General features: G+C 37.2%; 1 protein-coding gene across 4 annotated transcripts in view; it reads left to right on the top strand.

Annotated features, from left to right (window-relative positions):
* The window catches only part of EIF2AK4 (eukaryotic translation initiation factor 2 alpha kinase 4), a 73,060-nt gene that overhangs the window by 25,484 nt on the left and 31,474 nt on the right, over positions 1 to 16,102 (top strand). For all 4 annotated transcript variants that reach the window (XR_012159469.1, XM_073348812.1, XM_073348810.1 and 1 more), the window contains 10 exons: positions 5,268 to 5,383; positions 6,493 to 6,650; positions 8,220 to 8,755; positions 9,145 to 9,254; positions 9,914 to 10,071; positions 10,448 to 10,863; positions 11,849 to 11,918; positions 13,144 to 13,227; positions 15,172 to 15,294; positions 15,691 to 15,795. Coding sequence is in view for 3 of the 4 variants with exons in the window: in XM_073348812.1 (XP_073204913.1) it covers positions 5,268 to 5,383; positions 6,493 to 6,650; positions 8,220 to 8,755; positions 9,145 to 9,254; positions 9,914 to 10,071; positions 10,448 to 10,863; positions 11,849 to 11,918; positions 13,144 to 13,227; positions 15,172 to 15,294; positions 15,691 to 15,795 (1,876 nt within the window). In the remaining variant the exon portion in view is untranslated. The remainder of the gene's footprint in view (positions 1 to 5,267; positions 5,384 to 6,492; positions 6,651 to 8,219; positions 8,756 to 9,144; positions 9,255 to 9,913; positions 10,072 to 10,447; positions 10,864 to 11,848; positions 11,919 to 13,143; positions 13,228 to 15,171; positions 15,295 to 15,690; positions 15,796 to 16,102) is intronic.

The following is a 16,102-nucleotide window of genomic DNA, read 5'->3' as shown; positions in this document are numbered from 1 at the left end:
ATCTCAACATGTCTTTGTTGTCAGCAAATATCTGTAAAACCTATGAGGAAATGGTGTGTCGAGTCTCCCCTCTTGTGCTGCTCCAAGTAGAGGATAACTTCTTAGGGCTATCAGTTACTGCATTAGCTCAAGTGGCAGAGGTGTGTGCAGTGGATAGAAAGGGTGTCAACGTGAGGCCACGATTAAATTTGTTTTTTTCAGTTTGCTTTTTTAAAAACCCAGGAAACTACACAAAGTATGATACGAGAATACTACTATTGCAAAGTCAAGCGCTCAAAAAATTAGAAAATGCTAGTGCAACCTTAATTCATTTCCCTTGTGTGTATATATTACGATACAGTCTTTAATTATGTGGCCACATGCTATTTTTCTGCAGGACCCCTGAGTTCATTCAGTGCACAGGGTGGACCTGCTGTAAGGATGAATTGGGGCTGTGTACTAAAGAAGGCTGTTGTTTGTAGGACCCTGCCTCGTTTGTTGCAGAAGTAGGATGGTGTATAGTGAATGAGGCAGGGGAGTGCAGGAAGTGAAAGGATGGTCTCATAGTTAAGGGCAGTTGAGTGCTGCCTTGAAGAATTGGATTATATTTCTACCTTGTCCACAAAGTTCCTCTGTGTGTTGTAGACCTGTTGATCAGTGGATCTAGGTTTAATAAAACAGTTGTGTGTGCTTGCTTTCTTGAGGGTAACATAAACATTTTATTCATTCTTCCTCCAACTGGGAAAGGACATGTGCAAAGCCCTTTACAGTTTTTTTTTTATTTGCTTCACTACCAGTGCATTCCATGTGCATTCTTCCCAGCTTTGGTCTCAGCTCATGAGGTTTAACCATCCCAGTATCTGGATTCTGAATGCCTGCAGCTTTCAGAATTTAAATTGACTACATAACTGCTCCAGTAAATGGCTTTCATCTGCCTATCCTGACTTCAGGTCATAAATTAGCAGTTCCAGTTCAGAAGCTTCATCCTTACCAGACACACAAGGTACCCATTCTTTCTGAACCACCCACTCGTCACAAATTCAGGAAAACTGTTTTTTTTCTGGCCCGTCCCCTGTGCTGATTGGCCCAGAGCCTTCTTTCCTCACCAAGCATAACCATTCTCTTCTATCCCCTACAATCAAATTAGGGCAATTAATTCCTGTTTCTTCTGCCTAATTGTTGGCATGGCAACTCCAACTAATTTCCAAGTGTCAGCACTCTCTGGAACTAGTTTAATTTCCAAAGAAAGTGAAAAAGAACTAGAACAAGAAAATGGTACAGCATAAGTAGGAATAAAGCCTGTGGCAGGGGAGACAAGCTGAGAGTTTCTCTCATACTCCATTTGTATCACATTTACACATTTAATCATACCATGTGCAGTGCAAGACTTCTATAAAATACAGAATTTTCTTAAAAGTAAAGAGGAAAAAACCTCCTCCAACTTACACAATTCCACAGTGCTTCAGAGTACCCTGTCACAATGATTCTAGGCAAGTCACTTAAACCACACTTTTCCCAAGTGGTCACTGATTGTGTGTTTCTTATTTTCTGGTTGCTGAACTTGATACCCTGGGGTCTCATTTCCCAAAGATCTGAGCACTCAAAGCTACAACTGAAATCAGTGGGATCTGTGCTATGAACATATCAAGTTCTTTATAATACTAAATATTCTGAAAAATCAGGCCCTAGTCATCTGAAATTGGCACCCAAAATTAGTGGATACTTTTGACCTTAATCTCTTTGTGCCACTACCTCACCTCACAGGGGTTTTGTTAAGATAAATTCATGTTTGTGAAGGACTCTAGTTATGGGTGCCATAGAAAAGCCCATGAGAAAAATTATAATTCTGTTTTCAGATCAGGGTTTGAATAGCATGCAGTAAATAAGACCTGGGCTACACGTTGAACAATGAGGATAAAACAAAATATTGAATAGCTGCTCATTAGCTGATATCCATCCATCCCATGCACTGAATGAGGCAGAGGTCCTGTACTAAAAATAGTGCGTGATCATGTAATTAAAGCCTTTATGGTAATACTTAGGCACAAGGAGGCCAAATTAAAGTTGCACACTCAACCTTAATTCTTGCATTTCCAAACTTTTGAGTGCTTGATTGTGCAACCATAAAAATAGATTTAACAGATTTTTGTGTGTAATGCATAATAGTGTAATTGAAGATCAACGTAATGCAGTGAGTAGTACTTAATAATCAGCTTGAGCAAGGCAAGGGAAATGATGAGCAATCACTGTACACCTTGTGGTCAAAGTGCATTTTGACAACAGACTGCATTTTACTTGACCAGTAGATGGAACTTGTTCTGTACTTGAACATATTTGGCCTATATCTCATGAAGGTCAGTTGTAAATACACACACTAGCCTCTACATTTGTCTGAGGTGTAAGTTACAAACTTTAGGTTCTTTTAAGTTTACCACTGTTAATAAATGTCTACACACTACATTTGAACGAGGGAGGAATACCATGGGAAAGAGAGGGTTATGTATTCTTGTTTAAGAAAAAACAAACAAATCTGTGCAGAGGCAGTAAATAGGCTGAACAGTTTTGTAGTAATTGTATTCTGTGCTATAAAAAACCCAAATGCATAACTTCCTCCTCCTCCATGGAAAAGCCCAAAGGGGACACGGCCTCCTTGCAGACGGAGCACCACTTAGATCGATCTCTGGTGAGGCCCAAAGGTGATCTGGCTAGATGTTCAGTCCATCCCTAGCAATCTAATTGTGCCATCTGACAGTTTTGGTGCCCGCATGGTCACTGGCCAGTAACCTGTCTGAAACCAAAGACCCCTAGATTTCCTATATGTTGTTATAGGATCCAGATTATTTTGCCAATATCTGTGGAGCACTTTGTCAAAAATATTCACTTAAGGAGTGAAGGGAGGTGATGAGTAATGTGCTTAATCTTTGTTTGTGAATAGTGTAATTAATGATAGTCACGTATGGGGAAGAACGATAATCGACCCTTTTTGTAAAAAATAAATAAATCTGAATCTGACCAGGCCATCCATGTTTGCTGTCTGGTTATAAATCTTCAGTGACATTAACTACCTCTTAAGACAAAATGGAAGCACTCACATGATTAATTTCTCTAAATTAAATTAAAAAAGAACTTGCAGCCTCTGATAGTCTTAAAATCCTTTTGAAATGTAGGTGCTTGGATATCATGGTTACTAACAGTATAAATACCTAGCTAGATGATGGAAACTGTGAAAGTCTTGAGTTGGACATCACATTGCCATTGGACAATTTGTCTAGATTAATGACCTGGCAACGTGCTTGCTCATTTTTATGCTGTTGCTCACAAATCAAAAGTGCTTAAATCCCACTGTCAAAAGTGACTCGGGCACTTAGGCGCTTTTGGAGATTTTACCCTTAGCCTCCAGTTATGTGCAGTTTTTGGATACAAATTGTAATTGAAAATTTACCACCTAGTTATTGGTAGTGTTCAAAGAGCTCAGTCTTGCTGTCTGACTGTTGCTGTCCTATGAGTTTGGCTCTTCTTTAAGGTTAGAAGCAAAAGCTGTTTGGCTGGGGAAACTGCCTTGAGGAGATGTTGATATACCACAGTTTCAGGTACTCTGACTGTTCTGTCCTTAATTCTGTGCTGTTCTGAACTCTAGCACTTGATGTGCAGTACGTCCAAGTGACTATTTGAAGTGCTATTCTTGGAAGCCCCATCTATTGAGATGGCTTTCAGTGCACCATCCTGCAAAATAACTGTTGTTTTTTTTCTGCAGCAGTGTGGTTTTCATGGCTGGAAGTGTTATCACTTCTGATTGTTTTAGGTTCCTCATATTTTCCACCAAGAGACATCTCATCAAGGAGCAGCTGTGCAATTTAATCAATTTATTTAAATAATGTAAAGATCATCTAATACAGTGGCACATACAATATATTTCACTTTCTATATTCACATGAACAGTGTATTTCTTTGTGCAATAGTATTTACTGTACATCTATCAAAGGAATCTTCTTTTATACAACATTTGTGTCATAAATGATTTGGGAGCCTCTCATTAACTTATTTTTTTCCTTCTTTTGCATAACTGAACATTTCAAAAGGCTTCTAGCCTTTGTGCTAACTGTATGTGCTAACATCTTTTTTGCTATCTCTAAGTATCACTGATTGTTATTTGGAAGGGGCTTTCTGTGCTGGTGTTTTTGCTAACAGAATTTTGAAGCTGATTAAACCTGAGCAAGAACTTTAAAATGTAGATAATTTGAATGATTTTGAATGGTGGCTGCCTCATTGTTGAGTGTCCTTTGTGACCTTATACAAACACAGCAATATTTATATTAACTTTTGAAAAACACAGAGTGCCAGGTACTTCGAGGCTAGAGGGGAATAATATTACTGTGATTGCTGTTTCAGTATCCACTGGCAAGCAAAGCGTTCTCTATGCAAGAAATAAATTCTTATTTGTGTTTCCAGTAACACTTTATATTGTTTTTAAAATGATTTCATCTTTAATAACCTAATTTTCTCTTCACAACTGGTACTATATACTGTTTCGCTTCATGCAGCTCAGACAGTGAAACTAGGTTGGTCTGTTTCATATGGGGGTTCTAACATGTTAGCAGAAGGCCATTGTATTGGGGTTTCCAGTGAAACAGGCAATGCTTAATTAAAAAATAAACCTGTCACTTAATATTTCCTTTAAAAAAACTATTTCTATAAACATTTGGCCCACACCCAGTCCTTTTTTGAACAACATCTAAGTTTTAGGGACTAGACTACTGTGACATCCCTTTAAAAAGAGTGGACTTAAGAGAAAATAGAAGAAATAAGTGGAAACCCCACCTTATATCACATAAAATAATTAATATAAGATGGCATTGAATTTAGCAAAATTAAATCGGTTATTTCTTTCAAATATTTTGAAAGATATAGCAAAATAGAGCTGTGTTCATTTATTGTTTTCAGAACTACAGTATCAATTACAGGTCTATTCAGAGTAGAATTGCCATCAGAGGCTGCAGAAGCATTAAGGCCTTTATTAAGCATGGAAGCATAAGCTTAAGTGCTTTGCTGAATCGGGGCCTAAGTATAGAGACCCAGTGCAATATGATAACTTATCTGTAAGCTAATCCTGATCTTGCAGTTGGATTTATACAAGTAGATGTTTGCACTTATGCAGTCCCGTTGAAATCAATGGGTATCTCATTGGGAGTAAAGGTCTGCTTCTCTAGATCCATTTACAAGATTGAGACCTGTATCAATTGTATTAGTAATATATTTCCAACTTAATATAACACTGTTCACATTTACAGGCGAGAACGTCAGCATTCTGTATGTAGTAGTGAAGATTCTCCTGGAAATTATGAAATTTTGAACTTCAGTACTGGTGGCACTGGTCAGCTTACTGTTCACAAAGGAAAATGTATAGGTGAGCAAAACAGCAATTGAAGCTTTACTTTTTAAAAACTTGCTTTGCTCACATAAGAGGATCGGGTAGATAGGTGTTTGCCACATGGAGGGAATCATGCTGCAGGGACTTTTAAATGGTGTAAATAGGAGTAAAATGTGGAGGGTGGGATTGGAAGGGGAAGGATGTTGTTCAATGGCTCCGATAGGGATATGGAGAGCCCCTGTCAAGGGTGTGAGGGAGAAATGAGAGGTTTTAATTGAGTGAATATTGTTTATTTGTTTTAGGACTATTTGAAGTGAAGTGTATCTAGATCTGCAAATAAACATTTCCAGGGGAGAAAACATTTCAGTGTGTTTACTGTTATTCTTTACTTGAATAATATACTCAATAAATGGGTTTGGTTTTTATATTTGTAAATAGAAGGCTTGTTAAACATTGCTCCGAAACTTGAAATTTTACAGCTATTAATGAAATACTTAAAACCAATTATAATAGTAGGGCTAGACAATACTAGGATGCCCCCTACCATTGCTAGCTCTGGTACTACAGCATTAATGGGAGAGTTTCACAAAAGCCTCGATGTAGACAAGGCTAGGAGGCTCAGTTAAGCATCTGAGCTTTATAGTGTCTGCTGAATTTAACCATCAAACTTCTTCAGCATTCTCTCTCACTATATCACTTTAATGGATTTGCTGTTGAAAATACTACTTACTTTGAACAAACATAGTTTCATTATTTATTGTACATTTTGAAGCCACATGATCAAACTACTATATAGAGAGTTAAGCATCTGGTCAGAGGAAAAGGATGTTTGGTTACAGAAACCTCAAATTCTTACGTAAAACATATGTCATTTTATATTAATGTAAAGTTTGTTGTACATTTTCCTGTAGTTTGATTTTTTTGTCAGTCATTTGATTTCAATGGAGCTGATATTAAGCAGGCAATTTATATCAAATTCAGTTACAGATTTTGTTTTTATTTTGATTAGGTTTATATTGTAAGATTTAACTGAATTACCTAAAAAGCAAACTTTTTAATGTTTATTCACCGTTTGTAGGACCTCTTTCAGGCCCACTAGAAGTGAAAGAAGTTATGTTCCTCTCTCTCCCTCTCTTTATGTGTAGACAAGGATGAAGAGCTTGGAAAATCAGTCTACAATGCCTTGGAAATATATACTGGCAACTTTGTCTTAGTATATGAATGGGTTCTTCAATGGCAGAAAAAAATGGGAAGATTTCTTACAACTCAAGAAAAGGAAAAAGTTGATAAATGCAAAAAACAGGTAATAAATACACTTTTATTTTCTATTCAGCTTGATTTTTTTTCATGCTTTTGCTTTGGCTGTCAGTTATACTGTGTAACATTGTATAGTGAACTGAGATGCTGGTGATAAGATTGAAAATTCCAATGTTTGAAAAGTTTGCATCATTCACTTAAAGACGTTGATTTATTCAGAGGTCATAGGCAAATTTTGTATAATACATAAGTAAAACCTATTAATACAATATTAAGGAAAAATTTAGAGGAGGGGAAAATCGAGCTTCTCTGGCACAGCCATATGGCAGAGGAAAATGTTGTCTTTGGTAGCTTGCTGTGAAGTCCTCAATGAACACTAGGATAGGGCTCTCAATCTGAAAATTTTAAAATACGAATGTGCTGCTGTGCGTGCACAGTAGAACATAGTTAAGTCTTTTGGCTTGAAGGGGAAAATTCTGCTCTGATTTGAAACCCTTGCAAATCAAATATTGGGCTGAGACCCAATAATACGACATTTCAGCTCAAAAGGGGATTTTTTTTATAAAGGGTGAGCAAGTGGAAACAGATTTATTACAGAAGTGCTATTGCAACTTAAAATACAATATTTGGGACTGTGAACTTAATACATAGCACTCCCTTGTGGAAACAAGGTATACAAACAGAGATGTGGGGCACAAAGAAGTGTGAGTGAATTTTGGGAATCTTTTTGTACATAAAAGGATATAACTTAATCGGTAGTAGATAATAACTTTTATTATCTAGCTTCATACAGCTGACACCCTATTATTGAGTTAAGGGCATGTCCATCAACCCCATTTCAGAATAAGTTAGGTTTGAATAAACAATTCTCCACAGAGGAGGGGCAGAACAGAGGTGCTTGAGTAAGGGAGCCTAAGAGCCACGAAAAGGAGCTGGAGCAAACTTACCACTCCCAGAAACACTACAGAAGCAGAATTTCAGGGTTATGCATTCCTTTAATCTTTCCAGTAGTCACATCCTGTGTATTCAGTATCATTACACTGAGTAAGTTGGTCAGCAATTCTGAAATGTGTGCTTTAAATCAGTTCCCATCAGGACACATTTCTACAGCCTGCTGGCCATCTCCTTTTAATATAAGAAGTTATCTGGGCATCTCCCAGGGCCTTTGTATTATTTGAGTTACTCTGTGTTAGACGGATTTAAAAATTACTAATGAATCATCTCAAAAGGCACCAGGATGGCTTTTTTACAGGTAGCACCCAAATATCTGGATGTTGGTTGAAACTTGAGCTAAACCCTTGACTGTGTAAGATTTTAAGTTGGTGCTGTTGAGAGAATAGCCTTTGGTGTTTCAATGCTTCCTTTTCCATCTAAATTTAGAAGCCAGGAAGTGCAGAAGCATGAGAACGCAAAACAGCTCTTACCTAAATTATCCAAATTTTTTCAAAGCTCAAAAAAATTGATTTAGGTCTTGGTATGAAGTTTAGGTCTTCTCTTGCTCATACAAGTTCACTTGTCCTTATTAAAATGTACTTTTTCAATGCCACTTTCATGAAATGTGAGATCAATTACTGTATTTTGTTAATGCATGTTATATTTTGTTTCTCTTAAACAGATTCAGGGTGCAGAAACAGAGTTCAGCTCACTGATGAAGCTAAATCACCCAAACATAGTACGTTACATGTCCATGATCCTTAAAGAGCAAGATGATTCAATTGTGGTAGATATTTTAGTGGAGCATATTAATGGATCTAACCTTTCTACATACCTGAGCAAAGAGGTCCCGATTCCCATTGATCAGCTGCGCCACTATGCAACCCAACTTTTGTCTGCTCTTGACTACTTGCACAGTAATTCAGTGGTGCACAAAGTCCTGTGTGCTTCCAGTATCCTGGTAGATACTGAAGGAAATGTCAAAGTGACAGACTACAGCATTTCAAAGCGCCTAGCTGATATCTGTAAGGAGGATGTTTTTGAGCAAACGAAAGTTCGATTTAGTGAAGACGCGCTGCCTAACAAGCCTGGAAAAAAAGGGGATGTATGGCGTCTGGGCCTGCTACTGCTTTCTCTCAGCCAGGGACACGTAACCAAGGAATATCCGGTCACTATTCCTAATGACTTACCTGCTGACTTTGAAGATTTTCTGAAAAAGTATGTGCCCACCATTTTCTTTCTTTCCTCTGCCGTCTTATTTTTTTTTCCTTTTCTAACTTCTAAAAGAGAGTTTTCTGGAACAGGTTTTCAACAGTATAACCAAATCCATCTTTCTTACTAGTAATAATTCTATAGAAGAATGATGGTCCAGTGCTTTGGGCATTAGCCTGGGACTCTGGAGATGTGGATTCAGTTCCGTGTGCCACCCCAGCCTTCCTGTGTGACCTTGGGCAAATCACTTAGTCTCTTTGTGCCTCTATTCTCTATCTGTAAAACGGTGCTAATTGTATTTCCTTTCCTGTTTCTAAAATGTAGGGAAGCTCTCTGGTAGTTTAGAGCCCATATATAGTTTTGTGAAAAAAGGTTTGTTTCTGGTTGGTTTCTAGATGTGTTTGCTTGGAAGATAAGGAAAGATGGAGTCCTCAGCAGTTGTTACAACACAGTTTTATAAACCCTCCGCAAATGAAAATACCTGTAGTGGAAGAAAATCCAGATGGTAAAGAATTCAGTCTCTTCTGCTATACCCTGGCATTAAGTAATTAATGATGGGAAGGTAAACACAAATGCATATATAAAATTAGGTGCATGCAGGTAGCTTGAGCTGTAGGAATATCAAGAACCTGTGTTTATTTGTATACAATATTTTAAAAGATAAAGACCACAGTATCTTTGTTTTGTGGTTACTTGGTGTGAACTGGCTCAGTCTGTACCCCACCTTCAACAGAACACACTGACCCTGAGTTAGTGTCCAGTCCAGCCCCCTTCCTGGAGTCTGGCTTTACTGGTAATTCAGAAACAATAACAATGTAAAACCTTAGCCTAAACTTTCTCCTGAGCAAGGTTGTTCCTAGGATTTCCCTCCTCTGGCTCAAAGACACTTTTTTCCAAACCCTTTCTGTTATTGTTGGAGCTAATTTTGCTTATCTAGCGGCATGATTCATTAGTAATTACCCTGAACTTTAATGCAGGGTTTTAGTAGCTGAGCCTAGGATAACCCAACAGAAAAGCCCTACATTCCAGGTCTTAATCTGCCATCCTGTCATACTTGATCATGGTTCTTTAAAGTATGTGTCATTATTTCTTCTGATGATTGGTTAACATTGCATTGCTTTTTTCCACACTCTGTACTATGGTCAACTGTTACTTTTGTTTCAGATTCAGCAGGAATAGATTACATTGAGACTGTTATCGCCAGCAGTCCCGTACCTAGTGCTACATTCTTCACAGAAACACAGAGGCAATTTTCACGTTACTACAATGAGTTTGAAGAGTTACAGCTACTTGGCAAAGGGGCTTTTGGAGCAGTCATCAAGGTTCAGTATGGAAAGTCATTCCCCTTCGTTTTATAGAACCATTTTTGTGTATGCATTTTTTCCATGAAATGTATATTAAATGTTATGTGTATTTTATTTTTGAAGTATGTGGAACTCTCATGAGAATTGGTATCCTTACTGATAGCCCTAAGCAGAGGCCAGTAATTGAATAGGCCTAACTACACTTTTGCTCTAATCCTTAGGGTCAGGGTAGAGGTATACTGGTGAGGTAGTGTGGGGAGGCTTACACTGTGGTTGCATTTGTTTCACAGATAAATGGGGGACTTCTTCAGTGCTGTCACTCTGTCACCTTTCAGGAGCTCCAACTGTGAAGGAACTAACAGTCCTGTAAGGTTAGATTTATTTTAATTCGCAGGTACAAAACAAACTTGATGGCTGCTACTATGCTGTGAAACGTATTCACATAAATCCTGCCAGCAAGCAGTTCCGGAGAATTAAAGGCGAAGTAACATTGCTTTCTCGTCTGAATCATGAGAATATTGTGAGGTATTACAATGCTTGGATAGAAAAACATGAAAAGCCCCCTCCCAGTACCTCAACATCAGAAACTACAGAAGGGAAAAAAGCATCTGCTAAGTTAGATCTGAATGGGAAGAATGAAGAAGAATCAACAGATGATGTGGAAGCCAATGCCCCTCCCCCTGTTTTGACAAGTTCAGTTGAGTGGAGCACCTCTTGTGAGAGATCTTCTAGCACCAAATTTAGTGGAGCTGATCAGGAGTCCAGTGATGAAGATGATGATGGTGGAGGAGTGTTTTCACAGTCATTCTTGTAAGTAGGCTTTAGCATTAGGAAGAAAATGGTCAAGTCCAAATTCTGATCTCCCTTTTACATCCCATATCTGTCTGGCAAATAACATTTATCCATAATGTTGTGCTATTCCAAATGAACATTTTAATATTTTGCATAATACTTTATTTGGCAGCAGCTAAATAGCCGCGATGAGCAAAATTTACAATAGATCAGTGACAGCTTGCATTGGGGGAGGGTGGAAAGTTCAGCCTTAAGCGTTTTAATAAATGGAGTTATTTTGGGAGATAAGATTGCTCAGTCCTGCTCTAGTGCACATTTTTTCCTCTAACGGACAAAAGCCTGATATGCTGTCCAGGAGAAATCATTAGCAGTGCTACCAGCATAAGACACTGGAAGACAAAAGCAAAGGGAGAATCAAGTGCTTAATCCTGCAAGCATGAATGAGAGTAAAGTCACTCGCGTGAGTAGTCCCCTTGATGCATTTGCAGGATCAGGCCATATGATAGTTTTATCCTGTATCAAAGACAATGCTACTTGTTGGGCACAGACAAAAAGCAGTGGCTCCAGAAAAGTCAAATCCGATGCCAGGAAAGTAGCAGGACAAATAAGAGACTGAGAGTAAGATAAAATCATCTGACCTCAAGTAAGAAAAGTAGCTGGGGTGTGTTCCTCCACTATATTTTTTGTCAGTGATGGGACATGATTTTTTGGGGACACATTTCTGAAATATATATAAAATCTGCCTAAGAGGAGCAGAAATAAAATATATGGTTGGAAATGCTTGTCTCCCTTGTAGTAACTTGGAGATATGATGATCTGTCAATAAATATTTTTGCTGCATTTAACTGCACAGTTTGGGTGCAGTTTTTTGTCATGAATGTAATCTCTCTCCACTCTAAACTCAGATTTTCTATGTTTAGATAAATAACATACTAATATCCTTGCAAAAGGGATGGTAAATGTATTAATTACAAATACAACTTTTTTCTTTTTTCCTAAACAGACCAGCTGCAGATTCTGAAAGCGATATAATTTTTGATAATGAGGATGAAAACAGTAAAAGTCCTACTCTGGTAAATATAAAATTACTAAGTACTGGAAGAACAAAGGGGATAAAGTAACATTTGGAGGTAGGAATATATATTTACAAACCGCAGATCAATCATAAAGATCAGTCTGGCTCTTCGATATATAGGGACACCTTTTGGAGATCTTCCCTGAAAGCATACACTACATGCAACCAAAGTGTATTGTAGCAATAATAAAATAAAGAGAAAATGGCCTCTTGCTTATTGATGGAAACTGGGAATCAGGACTCCTATTTTCATTGAGTTAAGTGAGATTACTCGTTTGTAAACTCATGAGCATGGACTTGCAAGTTCAGAGTTTTAGTATTCACATAATTTTAGTAGCTGATCTCTGACTGCCAAAATTAAAAATGAATGCTTTATATCATTTGAAAGCTGGGATGCTGAGCTGCTTTTAGATGGTATAAATCAAAGATTTTTTTATGATAGTTCTAGTAGTTCTTAATTTAACAATTGAAATGGGGGAAAAGAGGATATTAATCAGAATAATGTGGGGGGGTGGGGTTGTTTTGTTTTGTTTTTTAAGGTCCAACCCCTCACCACTTGCATGAAATCATTACAGCATATCACTGGAGTGTCACTAAAAAACTGATGTTCCCAGTTATTTTGTAGCAGACAGCATATGTCTCTAGTTTTAATGGTTGACAAGCTATATGACCTTAAATCTATCACTCTTTCCTCCTTCTGTTTGTGCTCTTTTGGCACTGTGGACATCTTGTATCAATATAGCTTTCAGTCTCTAACTTTGATATGGTTAAAAACACAGACTCCAGTGCAATGCATTTTGGTCACTAAAGTATAGACTTTTGGTTGGATTTTTTTAATATATTTATTAGTTTTATGTTATAGTTCACTGAACTGTATAGTAACATTATACTTTTTTAAGTATATTATCCATGCTTATTTTCCACAAATAATTTTTTTACAAGATAAGGTAGTTTGAGGTTCAGATTAAATAGAGATATTCCACTGTGTACCCTTTCTCTATTACTTGGTAATAATAAGAATATTCATTAATATTTTGAAAATGAAGCAGTGTTAATGGATAGATAACGTACGACACTTCTTCCTGTCTTACTATGCTCAAAATTCAGCCACAGAAAGTCACAATGCAAGAATGTATTTTGGCCATCCGAAAATGATTTGATGATTAAGGAACTGGACCACTCTGTGTTAGCTTAACTGTTTTTTGTTTGTTTCTGTGGTATAGGATGAAGAATGCCATCAAAAGAATAGTCACAGTAAAGAAGACTGCACTTCAGTGGTTCAGACAGTACACTGTCTGTTCATTCAGGTTAGACAGCTGGTGTGGGTGGTATTTGGTTATGGAGAATAGCAAGGTTATTAGATAAACCATACACTGTGTAAACACAAATTAATTGCTTTCTCTGTGTAGCTGCACAAGTAACCAAGCAGAATCAGATTGCTGAAATGAAACTCTGAAGATTAATGTTTCTTTAGTATATAAAACTAGGATGTTTTTTAAAAAGGTTTGGCCAATGAACGTATGTATTCTTATTATGGAAAAAAGAATGTGAAATACAACGAACCAGTTGACATAAATATAATATGTTGACTTTTTAAAGTCTTTGTCTACACTGAAAGGAGCCAACTGAAGTCTGTGGTCATTGGAACTGGAAAGCCCTGCCTATGTAGCACTTAATAATCAAAGAGCGGGAACAATTTCCACCACTAGTCAGTGTGACATCACTTTTGCTTGCCATCTTCACTAGTAGTGATTTGCCCTGCCCTGATTGATGGGAAAGGGATACATGGGGCATATGCTGGGAAGAAAGATGACCCCTCATGAAGTAGAGCTGAACACTCCCACTTGAAGTTGTTGCTGTTATCTGTGATGAGATGAGAGTGGGGACAACCCCTTGCCATATACTTAAGAGTGGTACAAAAGAAGCTTAATTCTTGGATGCCTGGGACAACTCTGCCTCCTTATTTTTAAAGAATGATGATCAACTTTTAGCAGGATTTTTAAAAAGCAGCCTCATCACAAGCAATTGCTTACATTGAAAAATATTAGGAAAGCATCTGATATATTTTTTAGCTTCTTGTCATGTGATTTAGTAGATGAGAACAAGGAGCAATAGAATCATGGAACCAGTCAGCTCTACCAGGACCACAGTTAAGGAATCACTAGGTTAAGGGGCTTTACAAAGCAGTAAGTTAGTCACTGTAGTACCAGTATCTATGCCAGCAAACAAAACAGCCATTGGACGTTCAGCAGTGTCTTGCCCACCACCTTGAACATTAGATCAGTTAAATGGAGGGAATGTTAACCAGGGCATGAGGGTTATCCCCTAGTTTTTGGAAGGATGGAAAGCATTTGGGAATATTTAATTTCTAATTAGGCTGACAAAAAGGGTCTCTGTTTAATGTCTAATCACAATATCCCCCTTTGTACCACAACTGCTGTATGGATTAACTTGGATCCCAGTATGGGATTGGAACATACTATGTTTACTTTCACTGATGAAAATCAGATTTCATAAATGTGAACTGTTAAGTGTTCTCTTCAAAGCTACCGCATTATGTGCTTAGTTAATTAAGAAAATGTAATAATTAGAAAACTATTATACAGTTATAATAGTAAATCCAAAAACTGAGTTTTTTGAAAGTGCTAAAAGCCTCATGCTTCAGTGCGTAAGACAATCTGTAGTTGTTAAGGGTTAGGAGGAGATTTCCCTGAGAGGCAGATTATCCTACTTCCACCTTTCTCTAGGCATCTGATGCTGGCCACTGTTGAAGGCAGGATACTGTACTAGATGGACTTCTGGTCTTCTCTGGTATGGCAATTCCTGCATGTATTTACATAGATATACACTATTTTAATACAAGCAATTAAAGACCTAAGCAAAATCAACCCAGAAATATTTTAAAAGCCAATTTTAAACTAGCATTTTTTCTAGACTAGAGTTCCACTGGATTTTTTTTTTTTAAATTAAAGGTCAGGGATGGATTGGTTTTTAAGTTTCTGTTAGTACAGGAATGAAAATTATGTGATAATATCCATAGATGACAATACAATTGTTTTCTAGTAGAAATACTTCTCACAGAAAATTCCAGATTGTTGGACTACACAGTTATGGAGATATGGTGTTTACAAGTTGCTCTTGACCGTTTTTGGTTGTAGTACAGAGCTGAGTATTAACATATTGACAGAGGAAATCTTCTGACAATTTTTTTTAACAACTACAACCATCTCTCTCTTTCCTTGTGTCTGAAGATGGAGTATTGTGAAAAGAGCACATTACGGGACACTATTGATCAGGGATTGTATGAAGATACTAGTCGGCTTTGGAGACTTTTCCGAGAGATTTTGGATGGATTAGCTTACATCCATGAGAAGGTTAGTGAATGTTACAGTATCTACACTTGTTAGCAACTGTCAGATCTATACAATGATTTTTCTTGTTTCACGCCCGTTTTTATAAGGTTCTGGAATAGTGTATCATAAATCTGCACTGGTGTTTTTAAATTGTTCTAGATGTGTTTTTTTATTACCACAATTTAGTTAGTTTTAAAATACTTTATTGGGTATATTATTGTCACTTAAAATTATTTTTAGCTGTTGGGCTACCCCCTTCAAATATTTTCCCATTATCAATCACTGGTGAATTAGTGGAATGGGTTGGTACTGTATACAGAACCAAAAAGGGGGTCCCTTTCTGATACTGTTTTATAGCCTGGAAGGAATTTTTCTCTCAACCCCTCTGATTCAAACATTTTTTTACTATGTTAACAGGGAATGATTCACAGAGATTTGAAGCCTGTGAACATTTTTTTAGATTTTGATGATCATGTGAAGATTGGTGATTTTGGTTTAGCTACAGATCACCCAGCATATGCAGTAAGTATTACGTAAAATTAAGCTTGGTAACACATCATCTAGGCCATTATAGAAAGTGAATGAAATAATTTTAATTTGGTATGGGAGTAACATATAAAAGAAAAATGTCAATAAAACCTAACGTTGTTCAGCAGATTTAAATGTGCAGTCCATAATTCCTTTATCATTTTCACTATTGCATATTCTAGTGTAGGACTATAAATTGTATAAAACATTTTCTGTGTTTACACATACATATGCCAAAGGGTTAAATGCATTTCACACTCATTAATTGATTAAAGTGTTGTCTAGAATTGTGGTATTTGAT

The sequence above is a fragment of the Lepidochelys kempii genome, chromosome 6 (genome assembly GCF_965140285.1).
Source record: "Lepidochelys kempii isolate rLepKem1 chromosome 6, rLepKem1.hap1, whole genome shotgun sequence".
Lineage (NCBI taxonomy): Eukaryota > Metazoa > Chordata > Testudines > Cheloniidae > Lepidochelys > Lepidochelys kempii.
The sequence above is the reverse complement of the archived record's forward strand: the minus strand, read 5'-3'. Positions and strand labels throughout refer to the sequence as shown.